At 47.7% G+C, this 15269-nt stretch overlaps 1 protein-coding gene across 4 annotated transcripts in view; it reads right to left on the bottom strand.

Moving 5' to 3' along the window:
• VPS41 (VPS41 subunit of HOPS complex) overlaps positions 1-15269 on the bottom strand; it is a 162289-nt gene that overhangs the window by 28514 nt on the left and 118506 nt on the right. For all 4 annotated transcript variants that reach the window (XM_074199212.1, XM_074199209.1, XM_074199211.1 and 1 more), the window contains 7 exons: positions 14435-14527; positions 13559-13686; positions 9083-9227; positions 7597-7638; positions 7396-7446; positions 6075-6212; positions 243-297 (listed from right to left, as the gene is read on the bottom strand). In XM_074199212.1, the coding sequence (XP_074055313.1) occupies positions 243-297; positions 6075-6212; positions 7396-7446; positions 7597-7638; positions 9083-9227; positions 13559-13686; positions 14435-14527 (652 nt within the window). The remainder of the gene's footprint in view (positions 1-242; positions 298-6074; positions 6213-7395; positions 7447-7596; positions 7639-9082; positions 9228-13558; positions 13687-14434; positions 14528-15269) is intronic.

Below are 15269 nucleotides of genomic sequence, written 5' to 3' on the forward strand. Positions count from 1 at the left end.
AGGGAGGGAAGGACAGGGAGGGACAGAAAGAGACAGGGAGGGACAGAGAAGGACAGTGAGGGACGGGGAAGGACATGGAGGGACAGGGAGGGGATAGCCTCGAGGGATAGGCCCACCAGACAGCGACCAGGCCATGGAGGGTGGAATGGGACCACGTGAGCATTGGCCAGTCCCAGGATCCCTCTGGAGATAGAATCTGGAGGCCTTGCGTGGATTCTATCCCAATGAAGGACATTACTTACTCAGGAGATAGACGGTCTCTTCTACAAAGTTTCTTTGTTGGCAGATCTCAAGAGCCTAAATTAGAGCAGACAAAAGGAAGAGTGACACCAGGACCTCAAAGGGAATCCCAGCTATCTGGGGATTCACCAGTGCGGGTTGTGAGCCCCAGGGGCCTCCGCCACTGCTGCATGAGTCAGAAGAGGCTGAAACCCCCTGAAACCTCTCAGCCAGGGATGACCCTTGGGAGGATGAGCCCCTGCATGGGGCTGGGAGGCCCCAAGGCCACAATTCTTGGGTCTCGTTCTAGGTCTGAACTAGAGTTCAACTGCAGCACGGTCTTCTTGGCTTCCCTGAGGAAAGCCTTCCTGGCTTTAGGAAAACCTTAGTCATCTTAAACATTTACAAATTTAAATAGAATATAATTTTAAAATTAAAATCTTTAGCAAGATTTGTCAAACAAGGCAGTCATTTTAGAATCAGTAAACATGGGGGAAAAAATGACCTTTTGACTTCCCCTTCAGGTTCTGGGCCCAATCTCCCAGATGGGAACCTAGGGCCTTTTATCATTTAACTGAAAAATAGCCATGAACTTACATTAAAAGACAACACAAGAACAAGAACACCCAGACCTTCCCCTATGTCATTGTGGGGGAACAACAGCCCTGCTCTGACTCTTCCTCTGTCTTCTCTAAACTCGAATGTGGGGAGGGGAAACTGGCTCAAGCATCTGCCAGGGGGCAGAGGAAAATGATGGGTCAAAATAGAGATTAGGAGAGAAGATCAGGCTTCTCTCTAAAGAAGCAAACAACTGCTCAGGTGAGAGCTTGGCCTTCGTGGGAGGAAGGAAGACAAGAGGAAACCCAGAGGCTGTCAACCCCCATTTCTCCAGGCTGAGAAACAGAGGCCAGCCTGAAGTATCGCAACTTCAGCTGGAAGTTAATAATCACCTCTCCTTTCTCTTTGGCATGTCCTGGGAGGTGAAGCTTGGAAGCCACCTGGTGGGCCTCATGCCCATCACAGGAGGTCAGCACAAACCCAAAGAGGGAAACTGGGAGCATGTGTCAAAGACTGAAGAAGAAGCTGAAAACAGGGTGACTCAGGGGCAGCTGGGTGGTACAGTGGATAGGGCACCAGCCTGGAATTAAGAGGACCTGTGTTCAAATCTGGCCTCAGACACTTAATAATTATTTAGCTGTGTGACTTTGGGCAAGTCACTTAACCCCATTGCCTTGCCAAAAAAAAATAAAGAAAATAGGGTGACTCAGAAGGCTGCCCCAAGGGGAAAGACCCTCAATCGGCAAAGGAGACACTGTTTTCAAAATGGCATGATAGAAATTTAGAAAACCAGATGGCTTTTATATCAAAGCTCTGTGTCCAAAGAGCCCTGTTCAAAGTGGTGCAGAGACAAAGGGCAGAACTGGGGGGTCCCCCCCAGCTGCGCCATGAGTTGGGGCTCAAAGGAGAGTGTGGGCACCATGGGTGAAGGGAGATGGTTGTGGGGGGGCTGGGTCCGAAGCAGGGAAAGGAACAGGGAGATTGGCTCCAGGGTCTCAAGGAGTGGTCTTGATGACTTCATAGAGACGTGACAAGATGGCAGAGTCTGAAGGAAGCTGCTGAGGCAACGGAGAGTGGAGGCAAGGAGACCTGCCTGGAGGGATGTCGTGGAGGCCTGGGCAGAGAAGGACTGGACAAAGCTATGAGACACTGGAAAGGAAGTGACCTCAATGGAACCTGAGGTCCTTCTAGCTCTGAAAGGCTGAAAATCTATGAAAAACGAAGAGATCTCAAAGACTGGACAGGATACAGCAGGGAAGTCAGGAGCCGGAGTCTGTTTGGGTGGACAAGAGATGGGTGTGCTTTAGGCACGGGGACCCTAAGGACATAGCAGGATATCCAAGCACCACACAACCTGCTGTGGGGTGTCAGGGAAGTTGTTGCCCCTCTCTCCAGGCCCCTTCTACCTCCAACCTCCCATAATTCTAAATGCTCTTCTGACAATTAGAGAGAAGGAAATGGAGAGAGGTCAGGGCTTCACAGGCAGAGACAGAAGATTGGTTCAAGGTTGACAATGAAGGAGTCTATGGAGAAGGCCAGTAACAGAGTTTGCAACAGAAGGACCCTTGGAGACTGCTTGGGCCGGTGGTGCTGCTTCATGGTCAGGAAACTGAGGAGCAGTCAGAAAAGTGAGGGGAGAGAAATCCCAGCAGGGCAGTTGTATATGGGGGCGGGGTATATGAGGGCAGGGTCACCACTGGGAGCCTGAGAGGAGGGAGGGAAGAGAAGAAGGGGGCCCCAGAGAGGGCCCATCTCAGGAGGGGATGCACGTACCCCTAACTTATTCTAGCCCACAAATTCTAGCCTGAAACTTTCACTGTTTTTATACCTAATCTTTGATGTCAAAGCTTTTTACTCTTATTCTCAGGTTAGGCAAAGGGAAGCTCCCCAGGGCCCTTCCAAAAGGTGGTCTTCTGGGACTAGGATTTCCCCATGCAGAGAGGAAAGAGGCCCAGATGCCAGGCTCAGCCTCTCGGATCCAGACTCACAGATGAGGCCCACATGCTCCCTCCAGAGGGAAATGGAAGAAATGGATTCCAAGAAGCTCTCTCCTTGCCCAAGGAAAAGTGAATGGAAAGACAAGAAAGGGACAAGAAAGGAGTTAAAACCAAGACTTCGGGCCCAATAGGGCCATCCACCGGGGCTGGTTGTGCCAGGGAGGCAACCCTGGACCCAGTCTACCAAGGGCAGGTACATGGCATGGCGATCCCTGGCCTGGCTTGGCTCAGGAAGCACCTTCCAGGCTGGCACAGCTTTCAATGGTTAAGTGATGGAAGGTGGCTGAAGAACACAAAGAAAATACCCTTTCCCTGGAGGATGCCTAAGTGCCATGGGAGGTTCTCCTTCCAAATTCTGGCAGCCAGGTGAAGTCTGGTTAATGGAATACTCATTCATCAAAGCAAACATAATTTAAGTCCTGCTTTTCACCTCCAGAGTTGAGCAGAGTCAGGTTTTAAGAGGTCTGGCCTCCCATCTAACACCGGGTCCCTTGGCACAAGGGAAGGGAAAAGCTCCAAGATCCAAGGGATCCTCGGCTGTTTCAGCTTCTCCCAACCTCACTCCCTGGGGGTGGGGAGGGAAGGCAGAGGGTCAGCAACTGCCCAGACTTAATTTTTTTTTTTTAAGTTTTTGCAAGGCAATGGGGTTAAGTGGCTTGCCCAAGGCCACACAGCTAGGTAATTATTAGGTGTCTGAGGCCAGATTTGAATTCAGGCCCTCCTGATTCCAGGGCAATGCCCCCTGCACCACCTAGCTACCCCACACACACTATAATTTCCTGGAAAGTTGAAACCTCCTTTCAAAAGGCATTATTCAAGTTATGACTGAAGGCTCTGGGCAGGAAGCTTGTCAAGACTCTGCTGAAGGAGATATCTGTACTCCACCAGATGGACAATCGACACTGTGGGATACGACAGACCTGGCACAGGCTGCTCTGCATTTCAGCCCCACTTTCTAATCAGCTATCCTCCCCAATGACCCTCCTACACATAGTGCTCTGGAAGCAGCTTCCCAGAAGGTCACCGTCCCCTGTACCCTGAATTCGAAGGTGGCTGCAGAACATGTAAAGCTGTCAAAGGCCCATTTCAAGCCCCCAGGTGCTAGATGGGCAAGCTCTCCAGTGGGCAATGCCGCTGAGTGGGTGGGTCTGCATGGACTCCAGAGGCCTTCTACTTTTCTTCTTTCATGGATCACTTTCCCAAAATTAAAGAGATCTCTCTCTCTCTCTCTTCTCCCAGCACAGGTATGTGAGAAAATGGTCCAGTTTCATGGGGATTTTTGCCCTAAGTCAACGATTGCCCTTCTTGAGCCTTTGGTGACTCTCCCTTGGTCAGTAAAAAGGTGGTTGGCTGAAGCCTGAGACTTCTCTTGGATTCCTGGACTGACAAACCGCTCATTCTATCCTGGGTGTCTAAGCTTTCTGGAGGCTATTTTTAATATTTTGACAGGCAGGATGCATCCATTATGGGCACAAACTTGATCTGTGTTTGCACAGCCTGGTGTCTAATGGCCTGAGCCATATACTCCATTAGGTAGTTGAAATATAAAATGGATTTTTTACTTTCTAAGAAACACGAGACTACTACTAGCTCTGAAATATGATAAAAGACTTACAAATGAACCAAGAGATAATAAGAGATTCCAATCTCTTTCAAACTCTGGGTAAAAGATAAGACAAATGTGCCTCAGCTCTTGGTTAAAAACAAGGAGGAGATCCTCCTGGGAAGCAAATGTCCTTCCTCAGGAGACAACTGTAAACAAGTCTCCAGGAAATATGAGGCAAAAGTCCACTGAAAGGGTTCTAACCACATGAAAGTCCCGGCCCCATCTAAAGAACAGCTCCTGCCTGTTTAGAGGCCGGATGGATCCCCCTGGGAAGACCCTCTCAGGTCAAGGCAGGAGAAAGCAGAGTCTGGTCTGAACTTAGGAGGAGGGAGGGAGCACTGCATCCAGCTTGTGGCCCTTTGAAGCCAGTCTGGCTTCTTGTGTCCCTGGACCACCACGCAAAGCACACCCAAAGTGAAGACTGAGCCCAGGAGAAAAGTTCTGCTTTGGCACCTCGGAAGAACCCCAATTCTCAAGACTGAAGGAAACGGCCAACCTTCCCCCTGGGCTCCGGCCAAAAAGGACCGGCTTTATGACAAAGGCACTCTAGAGGTCTTGGATCTTTCCCAAGCATGGACCAGATCCCATGGGTTACTGGCTGTGTGGAGAGGCTCCAAACATAAAACTGTGGGTCTCCTCAAGCAGAAGGTCCAGAACATGGGAGACTGGGAGGAAAGTTAGCAAGGAAAAGGGGGAAAGAAAATGAATCCTGTTTCAAACTTGCTGAGTTTAAGACGTCTTTGAGACATCTGTCTGAGAGCAAGTTGGAGCCACAAGACTGGAGATTAGGAGAGAGGTTAGGGCTAGATAAATTTAAGAAACACTGACACGGGGATGACACTGAATCCATGAGAACTGACAAGATTACTGAGCAAACTAGTGAAAAGGGGAAAGAGAGGAGGGTCCAAGAGAGGCTGCGAGCGTGAAGCAGTGGTCAGCCAGGGAGAAGGACACCAGGGAGAGAAATGCCATGACAATAAAGAAAACACAGGACAGGCCCAAACCCAGGGAAGTGGGTGGGGAAGGCCGTGGAGGGGCTCAGAAGGATGAAGAGGGAGAAGAAGTCACTAGATCCAGAAATTTAGAGATCCCTGGGGACCGAGGATAGCAAATTTTGATGTCCCTGCTCTGTCTCCAGGGCCAAGGACCTTCCATGTGCTGGGCTCTCAAGAAGAAAGGAAGGAAGGAGGATGAGAGGGAAGGAGGGAGGAAGGGAGGGAGAGAAGGGGGAGAGCAGGAAGGGAGGATGGGAGGGAAGGAGAGGAGGGAGGAGGGAGGGAGGGAGGATGAGAAGAAGGAAGGGAGGGAAGGGGGAAGGGAAGAGGACAGGGAGGGAAGGAGGAAGGGAGGTAGGATGGACTTCCAGATCCTGACTTCAGCAGAGCAAACATGAGGCTATATCCTGGACTACTGACTTGAGATTATCACTCTGCTTCTGCCTTTGCTTCCTGTCTCTCCTCACATCCTCAGTTCATTTCTAAGCCTGGCCTGGTCCCTGGATGCTTGGTGGCTTCCTTGGTTTGTGGCCCAGAACCCCACTTTCTACAGAGCCCCACTTTCTACAGAGGCTCAGTCATCAGGTTTGCTCCAGAGAGTGGCTCCAGCCCCAAGGGATGTTGGCCCCTCTGCTCCCCACCAGGTAGGCAGGGACAGAGAAGAGCGCACTCACCTGGACGTGGGGAGCAGCCACTTACCTTTTCCAGGGGACAGTGGGTGCTGTCTCGGAGAAAGGGCAGCAGGTTGGGACGATCGTATTCGGCATAGAGGCTGATCTGCTTCTCGTGGAAGCGCTGGCCCTTATGGTGGTCTCTTTTGAAAAGCTTGTGCAGATACTGAAGGAAGGAGAACAAAGATGTCCAGATTAAAATGGGGGAAAGCCAGTCAACCTCTTCTTTTCAGTTCTCCCAGTGCCCAGGAGCTCCATTAGAGAGACCTGAGCAGAGCACCTCTCAAAGTCCTGCCCATGACCCAAGGGTCTGAGGACCTGGTTACAGAGAGGATGGAAAATGTTTCTCTATCACACTGGGAAGCACAGGTAGGGGCTGGGGTGAGGTCAGAAGGCCTGGGTTCAAACACTAACCATGATCTGACCCTGGGCATGTCACTGAACCTGATTGAGTTTCAGCTTTCTCATCTGGTATATGGGAGGCTAGACCTGACAGCCTCTGAACTCCTTCCTTGTTCCTGAACTCTAGAACCCGAGGAAGAGAGTCGAGTCACTGCCTTGGCTGATGCTCATGCGTTACGCTTCTTCTGATGGAGGATTGCCATGTGATGTTTCTCCCCAGAAGAGGTCCATGGCTGAGCTATGGCGTCTTCCAGCCCTGGATTCCCTGAGCCTGGACACCCTAAGGACCGCAGCTGCAGGCAGTGCCAGTCTGGTCAGTAGATAGGCGGGCAGCCCATGGGGTGGTTTTCAGACTGTGTCTCATCTCTTCAGCCTTTACACCACTTGGACAAGTACACCCTGCTCTTAGCAGAACCAGGTCCAATACCCTGAAATCTGAAAAGGGGCTCCTCCAGGGATCAATGTCAAAGGGGAGCCATGGCCCAGACACTCCTGAGGCTGGGATGGCTTGGGGCCAACCTAGGAAAGGTCTTGCTATCCAAAGGCCGAGCCTCACTGGGGGTCACCCCCCCCAACAGTGGCCAGAATGATAAACAAGGAGTTCATGGTCCACAGGCAAGCTGAGGACTTCCAGAGCCCCAGCAGCAGGGTTGGCATGCCAGGCTAGGGTCAGCCTAGCTGTCCAACATGAGGGTGCAAGTGTGGAGCTTGCATGGGCACCATAGACAGGAAGGACCCTTTCTCCCTTGGGGCCAGGTTTTGCTTAGCAGGTGCCAGGAGAAGAAGGGGAGAAGAAACCCCAAGAATCATCTCAGGGACAACACCATGAGAGCTGCCAAAGGAGCAAGAAGAGAAATCGCCTTCTTCTCTGCTGAGCTGCCAGCTGGGTAGGGGCAGGCAGGTACGCAACATCCTCTCACGTATGATAGGAAAGCAAGCAAACTCACCACATGCTGCAGCTCCGGCCGGTCTTCAAGCTCCTCCACAACCTTTTTTATCTGAAAAACACGAAAAGGACACCATGCGAACAAGGCTCTGTGAGCCAGTGGGCATGATCAAAGGGCCAGGTGCCCCACAGGCTCAGCAGCCCTGTGCCCACATCTCCAGGATGGGCCAGGGATGAGGATAAAATGTTCCAAAACACTCACGGAAATCTTGTCTTCATTGTCCAGAAGCATGTCGACAGCTTTCTGAAACACAGAAAGGAATGCGCTGAGAAGCTGGAACCTGTGGCAGAAGGAACTCAATTTGGCGTGGGCCTGGCCACAGTGATGGTGGAGAAAGGGCTCCCCATCTCCACAGGATGCCAGAGGGACATCTCCACAAAGCTCCCGGCTGAGTGGAGGTGTCCGCTTCCACTGGCCACTAGCACAGAGACTTGCCTCACACTGAGACCTCTCGCTGATGGCTCCCCATTCCCAGCTTTGTTGTCTGGGCTGTCTCAGTCTACAGCTCCGGACATGCTGGTGAGGTCCCAATACCTGCCTTGGACAAAGACCCTGGACTCCAGGACATCTGGTCTAAGCCTCCATCTCCCAGAATCATTATGGGCAGTGGAAGAAACGTGGACTCAGGGGGCCAAGAAGCTGGCTCCAATCCATCTCTGCCTCCCACTGCATGAGCCTGGGCAAACCCCTTCCTCGTCCTGGGCCTCAGTTTCCTTCCCTGTAAATAGAGCTGGCCTGGTTGACTTCTGAGGCCCCTTAGTTCCAGAGCCCTGGGAACTGCTGGGATCCCCCATGGATTGGGGTTTGAGTAGCAGTGGCTGGGAAAGTCAGTTAGGACCTATCAGGTCCAGTCACTGCCTACTGACCATTAGAGAGAAGTGCATAGCCTGGGCAGAGCAGAGGGCAAAGGTGGCACAGAACCTGGAGGAGGTCTTCCCTTCAAGTCTATTAGGAAATGAAGAGCAGAAGGCAAAGGATGGAAGGAGAAATGAGACACCGGATCCCAAAGGCAGGTTGTCTCCGTTCTCCTCTATGGCATAACAATAGCAACAAGTATCACCCGTTCATTCATCTGTCACTGATTACTAAGGGCAGCTGAGGGGCACTGTGGACTTAGTGTAAGGAGGACAGGAGTTCAAATCTGGCCTCAGACACTGGGCTCTTACTAGCTGTATGACTTTGCACAAGTCACTTAACTTGTTTGCCTTGCACCCAGGGCCGTCTCCAGTCCTGATTCCTATCTGACCACTGGAACCAGATGGCTCTGGAGAAGTGAGGCTGGGGACTTAGCACAGTCCTCTGCATTTAAATCCAATTCGCATACTTATCATGGCATCACCTCCCTGATGTCATGGGCTTCTTCAAGAACAAAGGACATTTATTACTAGTTCAATCACTAATTTATTATTGCTAAAACTTATCATGCTTATCACCATTATAGAGTACCCACAATGCCTGAGGGGCTGGGCTAATAATAAGCACATTACAAGTGTTATCTCAATGGAAAGCTGGTGCCATTGTCATCCTCATTCTATTGCTAAGGAAACTGAGGCAGACAGAGGTGGAGGGACTCATCTGGGGTCACATGGTAAGTGACTCTGACACACACTCACAGGGCCTCCTTTGTGGGCCAGAAGCATCATCTTATTATGAAAGGTGATGACAAAGGTAACATTGCCACAGGTACCTCAGAGTCAAAGTCCATAAGCAGCACGATTTTATCTTGGATGGAACTGAAGAGGTTGTGCTTGTGGATCAGTTGAAAAACGTCCTTGTGCCGGAGCGTCAGGTAGATCTGCAGAGCCTGGCTGTAGCTTTTGTCATAGGTGTACCTGGGAACCAAAGGCCAGGTGGCAGATCGGTCATCAAACACATACTGACCACCAGCTGACTGCTGGCTGACCCTGAGCTGGGCTCACAGACCAAGATGGGCCGAACTGCCTTGCCTTCAGGAAGCTCGTGCTCCACCTGGGGAGAACCCTGGGCTCTTGTAAAGGTCTAAGAGCTACACTAAGACTTCTGGGACATAGACAGAGTAGACACACATTAGGGAGGGTCAATCTTTTGCTTGGAGGTAGTTAAGAAAGGCATCCTACAGAATTAGCATTAAGTTGATTTTAGAAGGAAAGGAGATTCTAAAAGGAAGAAGGAAATAAGGATGGTGCTGCAGGCATGATGGAGAGCCAGGGCAGAGCCACTGAGGCAGGAAAGCTGGACTGGATCTTGAGCTCTCCCTGGCTCTGGGCAGAAGATCAGACAGCTGATGTCAACTGGTTAGCTAAGCAGAGGATGGCAATGTGGGGAGAGATGGGGGGGAGGGGGGTTGATGAGACACACAGGGCAAGGGAGCAGGGGAGTGGGGGGGTCAAGGATAATAGTGAGGTTATGAGCTGGGGCACTAAAAGCCTGGTGGGACTGAGTCTAGGGAAATGCTTGTGAGCATGACTACTTTGGAAAACTCCAATGAGTGGCTGGAGCTGTGAGTGGCCTGGAGCCCAGGAACCAGGTGGAAGTATGAAAGAGGGATCTGAACTTGTCTTCAAAAAAGAAGAAAATTAAACCTTCATAAGGGATGAGGTCACCAGGGGAGAGAGTGGAGAGAGAAGGGAGGAGGCCCAGCACAGATCAGATGACTTTAAATGAAAGGTTACCTAGATTTCCAATTTCAAAGAAGGAAGAGACATTGCCAAACTAACCAGGGCCATTTAGAAACAACTGTTCCAAATGCCTTTAAATAATGGCTAAGCAGACTCTAGAGTGGCAGAACTCACAAAAGGCAGGTAGATATTTTTCTAGCCCAAGACAGTTTAGAAGTTTGGCAGAAAAGATCTTATAAATCATGATGAGAGAAAATGGCAGGGCAGCACTGGTCATACCAGTGCAGACCCAGTCCCAGCAGGTCAGCAACAGCTGTTGGGAATCACTGATTCTGCAATGGGTGTGCAGTTGCTTCTGGAACTCTCAGTTCTCAGATAGCAAGGGGGTTGAACATCTGGTCAAAAGGAGGTGATAGAGGTCTCTTTGCTGGCATTGAGGCAGGGCTCTGTGGTTTTTTCCATCCTTGGATCCAGGTTGCAGTCCTGGGTGGTGGTCAGGGAGAGGAGGAGGACTAGTACAACAGAGCTTGCAGCCCCAAGGAAGCAGGGACTGTGCTTACAGGTCTAGAGCAGAAAAGAGTTCTTGTGGTCACTCACAGATCAAGGCACAGAAAATGAGAAAACCACAGAAAAAAATATGATCATCGAAAGGTGACAAGGAAGATAAAAACACACATTTAGAAGGTAAAGTCAAAACTCCTACATCCAAAGTCTCCAAGTAAAATATGAATTGGCGCTAGACCATAGGAGAATTCAAAAAGGATTTTGAAAATCAAGTAAGAGGGACAAAGGAAAACTTAGGAAGAGAAATTAGGTGCAAGAAAATTATGAAAAATGAGTCAACAATTTGGTAAAGGAGACACAAAAATATTAATAAACAGACTAAGTCAAATAGTAATAGAAATACAAAAAGTCAATGAGGAGAAAAATGTCTAAAAAGATAGAATTGGTCAAATGGAAAAGGAAGTACAAAATCTCATTGAAGAAAATAATTCCTTAAAAATTAGAATTGAGCAAATGGAGGGTAATGACTTTATGAAAAATCAAGAAACGATAAATTAAAACTAAAAGAATGAAAAATTAGAAGACAATGTGAAATATCTCAATGTAAAGCCATCTACCCTTGAAAAGATCTGGGAGAGATAATTTTTAAAATTACTAGACTACCTGAAAGTCATGATCAAAAAAAAAAAGAGCCTAGACATCATCTTTCAAGAAATTTTCCAAGGAAAACTGTCCTGGTAACTTAGAAGCAGAGGGTAAGATAGAAATTGAAAGAATATACCAATCACCTCCTGAAAGAAATCTCAAAATGAAAACTCTCAGAAACATTAGAGCTAAATTTCAGTCAAGGTCAAGGAGAAAGTATTCCAAGTAGACAGAAAGAAACAATTCAAATATGTGGAGTCACAGTCAAGATAAAACCAGATTTAGCACCTTCTACATTAAGGACTCATAGGGTTCATAATATGATATTCTAGAAGGAAAAAGAGCTTGAATCACAATGAGAATCAACTACTCAGCAAAGCTGAGCATTTTTCCCCCCTTTTTTTTAGGGTTTTTTTTTGGTTTTTGTTTTTTTTTTTTTGCAAGGCAATGGGGTTAAGTGGCTAGGTAATTATTAAGTGTCTGAGGCCAGGTTTGAACTCAGGTACTTCTGACTCCAAGGCCAGTGCTCTATCTACTGCACCACCTAGCTGCCCCTGAACAAACTTCTTTAGGGAAAAGTTGGATATTCAATGAAACAGGCGACTTTCAAAACTTCCTGATGAAAAAACTGGAGCTGAATTGAAAATCAGACTTCCAAATACAAAACTCAAAAGGAGCATTAAAAAAAGGAAATCATAAGGGGTTTAATAAGGTTAAGCTGTTTTATTCCCACATGGGAAGATGATACTGAAAGTATCATAAGTTCATAAATTCATAAGAACCTTCTCATTACCAGAGCAGTTAGAAGGAGTATCTATGGAATGAGGACACAGGATTGAGTTGAATATGAAGAGATGATATCTAAAACAATAAAATTAAGGGGTGAGAGAAGAATATATTGGGAGAATGGGAAAGGGAGAGGTAGAATAAATTATTTCATGTAAAAGAAAAGAAAAAGTTTCAAGAGTGAAGAGGAAGAGGGTGGAGGTGAGAGGGAGTGAGTGTACCTTATTTGCATCAGTAGTGGTTCAATTAGGGAATAACAAAACACACTCAATTGGCTATAAAAATCAATCTCACCCTACAAGAAAGTAGGAGGGAAAGGGGAAGAGGGAATGGGGAACAGGTGAGAGAAGGGAAGGCGGACTGGGAGTTTATGATAGAATGCTAATTTGTTATAAGACATGATGTGTAGGATGCTCTCAGAAAAACCTAGAAAGACTCACATGAGTTGATGCAAAGTAACATGGACTGTGTAACAGTAACAGCAAATATTGTGCAAGGATCTGCTATGAAAGACTTAGTTTTTTCTCAGCAATACTGTGGCCCAGGACAAGGACTTATGCTGAAAAATGCTAACCATCTCCAGGGAAAGACCTGATGATGCCTGAATACTGACTGAAGCACATTCTTGTTTTATTTTCTTCATTTTTTAGTGTTGTTGTTTATATTTTCTTTCACAACCTATCATGGGAATGTTTGGCATGACTACACATGTATAGCCTATAATGAACCATTTGCCTTCTCAAAGAGGGTAAGGGTGGGAAGGGAGAGTATTTGGAAGTCAAATTTTTAAAAATTATTGTTAAAAATTGTTTATACATGTATCTGGGGAAAAATAAAATACTAAAATAATAGAACAGAAAAGAAACAAAATGGTTCTTAGAAATTGCCTTAAAAAAAGAAATTGCCTAGCACTGATGGTGGACATGAAATGGAGAATGAAGAGGGAGGGAGTATAGCACAGAGGGCAGAGAACTGGGCTGAAGTCACATCTTAGCTGACTGACCTTGGAGGAGTCACTGGAGCCAATGGACCCCACAATCATCACTAGCAAAACAAGGACTTGGCCAAAATGACCTCTGAGGTTTCCATCAGTTCAAATGCTAATTTGATGCCTTTTTATTCAGAATCTTTGCTCTCCTTTAAAAATAAAAAAAAACTAGCCTTCCTAATCCTTGTGCTGAATTATTACTTTGTGGGGTCCTAGTTTCTGATGCATCACAGGTGCACCTCCAGACTCCTTAAGTTCAGAACAGCCAGATTCTCCTTGTGGCAGGAGGGGTGACTACCAGAGGAAGCATGATGGTGACCTTAGCTTGGCACCCACCAGAGATGCCACCTTACAACAGTGCAACTGAGGCTAGTCTGCAGCTAATTCAAATTTACTCCTCCAGGCAGAGAAAATTGGAAGCTCATGTCCAACCTTATTTTCACAGTTATCCAGCTAGTGAAGTACCCCTTAGTGGGTAGGCATTCCAAACAATATATCTACATAAGAGATGGCTGGCAGAAAAAAAATCTGATATTTTCTTAAGTAAATTGTAAAAACCCCTCAAGAGCCTGCTAAGTTGTGAGTAGGAAGAAAGGAAGATAAGACATGATCAGGATGAAAGGATGACCAAAGAGGTCCTTACAGCTCCGCCAGCGTCCGCAGTAAGGTCCTATTCTGTGGGTCCTTCTTGAGATGGTCCCGAACAGCCTGCACGATGACTGAGTTGTTGTAAAGGTCACCCGGCCACTCTCGGATCAATGTGGCAAAGCCCTATGGGAAAAGAGGAAGGAAAGTTTGGGATCAGTTCCTAACTCAACGAGGGTACCTCAGTCTCTGCTGGCAGAGCCTCCAACACTAGCCTCTCCAGGCAGGCTGAAGGGCTTGGCAGCTTGACCACCAGGCCAGGGAACAGCTTAATATAAGACTGTGGAATAGGACCATTTGGTAGCATCCCTGCCTGTGTGAGCATGGTCGGGAGTCTCAAGGCCCACTGGTCCAGAATCTACCAGGACTTGGCCATCACTGCTGTTGGACTTCCTTGCATCTCCATACTTAGCACACTGCCTCTCTTGCGTCAGGTGCTCAAGGACTGATCACTTCATCAGGGCATGGAATATGAGGCCACCTCCTTAGCTGCAAGAATCTCTCCTTTCACCCCCTTCAGTCTCAGCTTCCTTATCCAGTAAATGGGGATAATAACTGGATTGAGCAAGTCCATGCAGCATTTTTTATAACCCTTAGGGGATGGGGTCAGGAACTGGTGACTCCCTTCCTACCCACACCCTCACCCACTAGCTAAGAGAACGGCAGTTTGTTTCAACTCAGTTTTTATCCTCAAGACTTGGGATGAGCCACTGAGGGGTACCAAGGTCAAAGACCACCTTGCTCTCAAGACAGCACCAAAAACAAATGAGGAGATGCGTGTGTCTTTAACTGCACAGTGCGGTAGGATGGTTTTTAAAGTGGAAACAGGGAATTAAATCATGTTAAGCTATACTAAGATACAGAATCATGGTACCTCATAATCACTCTCCAAAAACTCATGAAGGATCATTTCATAGATGAGAGGCTTCAGAATGGGATCGCCTCTGGGCAAATATGGACTAATCGCCTAGAGAATGGAAAGGAAAGGAAATGAGAATCAAACAAATAGAAGCAAATCTCACTTTTCACAATAATCAAATGATTGAACTTTTTGAGTCCAGAGCCTGTGTTTCCCTGAAGAAGTCAGGGGATTCTGTGGCTGGACCATCTGTAGATGAGACCATGCTACCAGCATCCCCTCGAGTAAGAGAACTCCGACCACTCCAAAGAGCTGGGCCTCGTGTGGCTGATGACTGCCATTTGTCATCATCAGATGACCCAGTCAGACAAATGGCCTAGAGAGAGATCTTCTATTACTGCATTCATCAAGGATGGGCACTGAAGACACAAGAGGCCAGGCCAGACAGACCAGGGTGGACTGCCTTTGAAAAACTTCTGATGATGTTAAGATGCCCATATATGGGCAAAAGCCCATATTTGAACCCGGATGTTCTCTGCAAAAGGCTGCTGGTCATGCCATATGGTGTGAATATGGTGTGAACAGCACACAGCACCAAACATTCAAGTCACTGCTGACCCAAAGGGCAATGGACAGACACCTGATGGAGAAGTCAGGAGAACCATGTCTGGAGGCCTCTGAGATATATCAATAGCTGCATAATCTCTATGCTTGTACCTTCATCTATAAAATGGAATTTGTAGTGGTTGAGCAGACTTATTGCAGGAAGGTGCTTGGTACTCCTTGAGAATCCTACTATTCTGTGTAATGTGTCTAGGTAAGGACAAAACAGGTAAATATCACGACTGAT

The sequence above is a fragment of the Macrotis lagotis genome, chromosome 8 (genome assembly GCF_037893015.1).
Source record: "Macrotis lagotis isolate mMagLag1 chromosome 8, bilby.v1.9.chrom.fasta, whole genome shotgun sequence".
In the NCBI taxonomy this organism is placed as follows: Eukaryota; Metazoa; Chordata; class Mammalia; order Peramelemorphia; family Peramelidae; genus Macrotis; species Macrotis lagotis.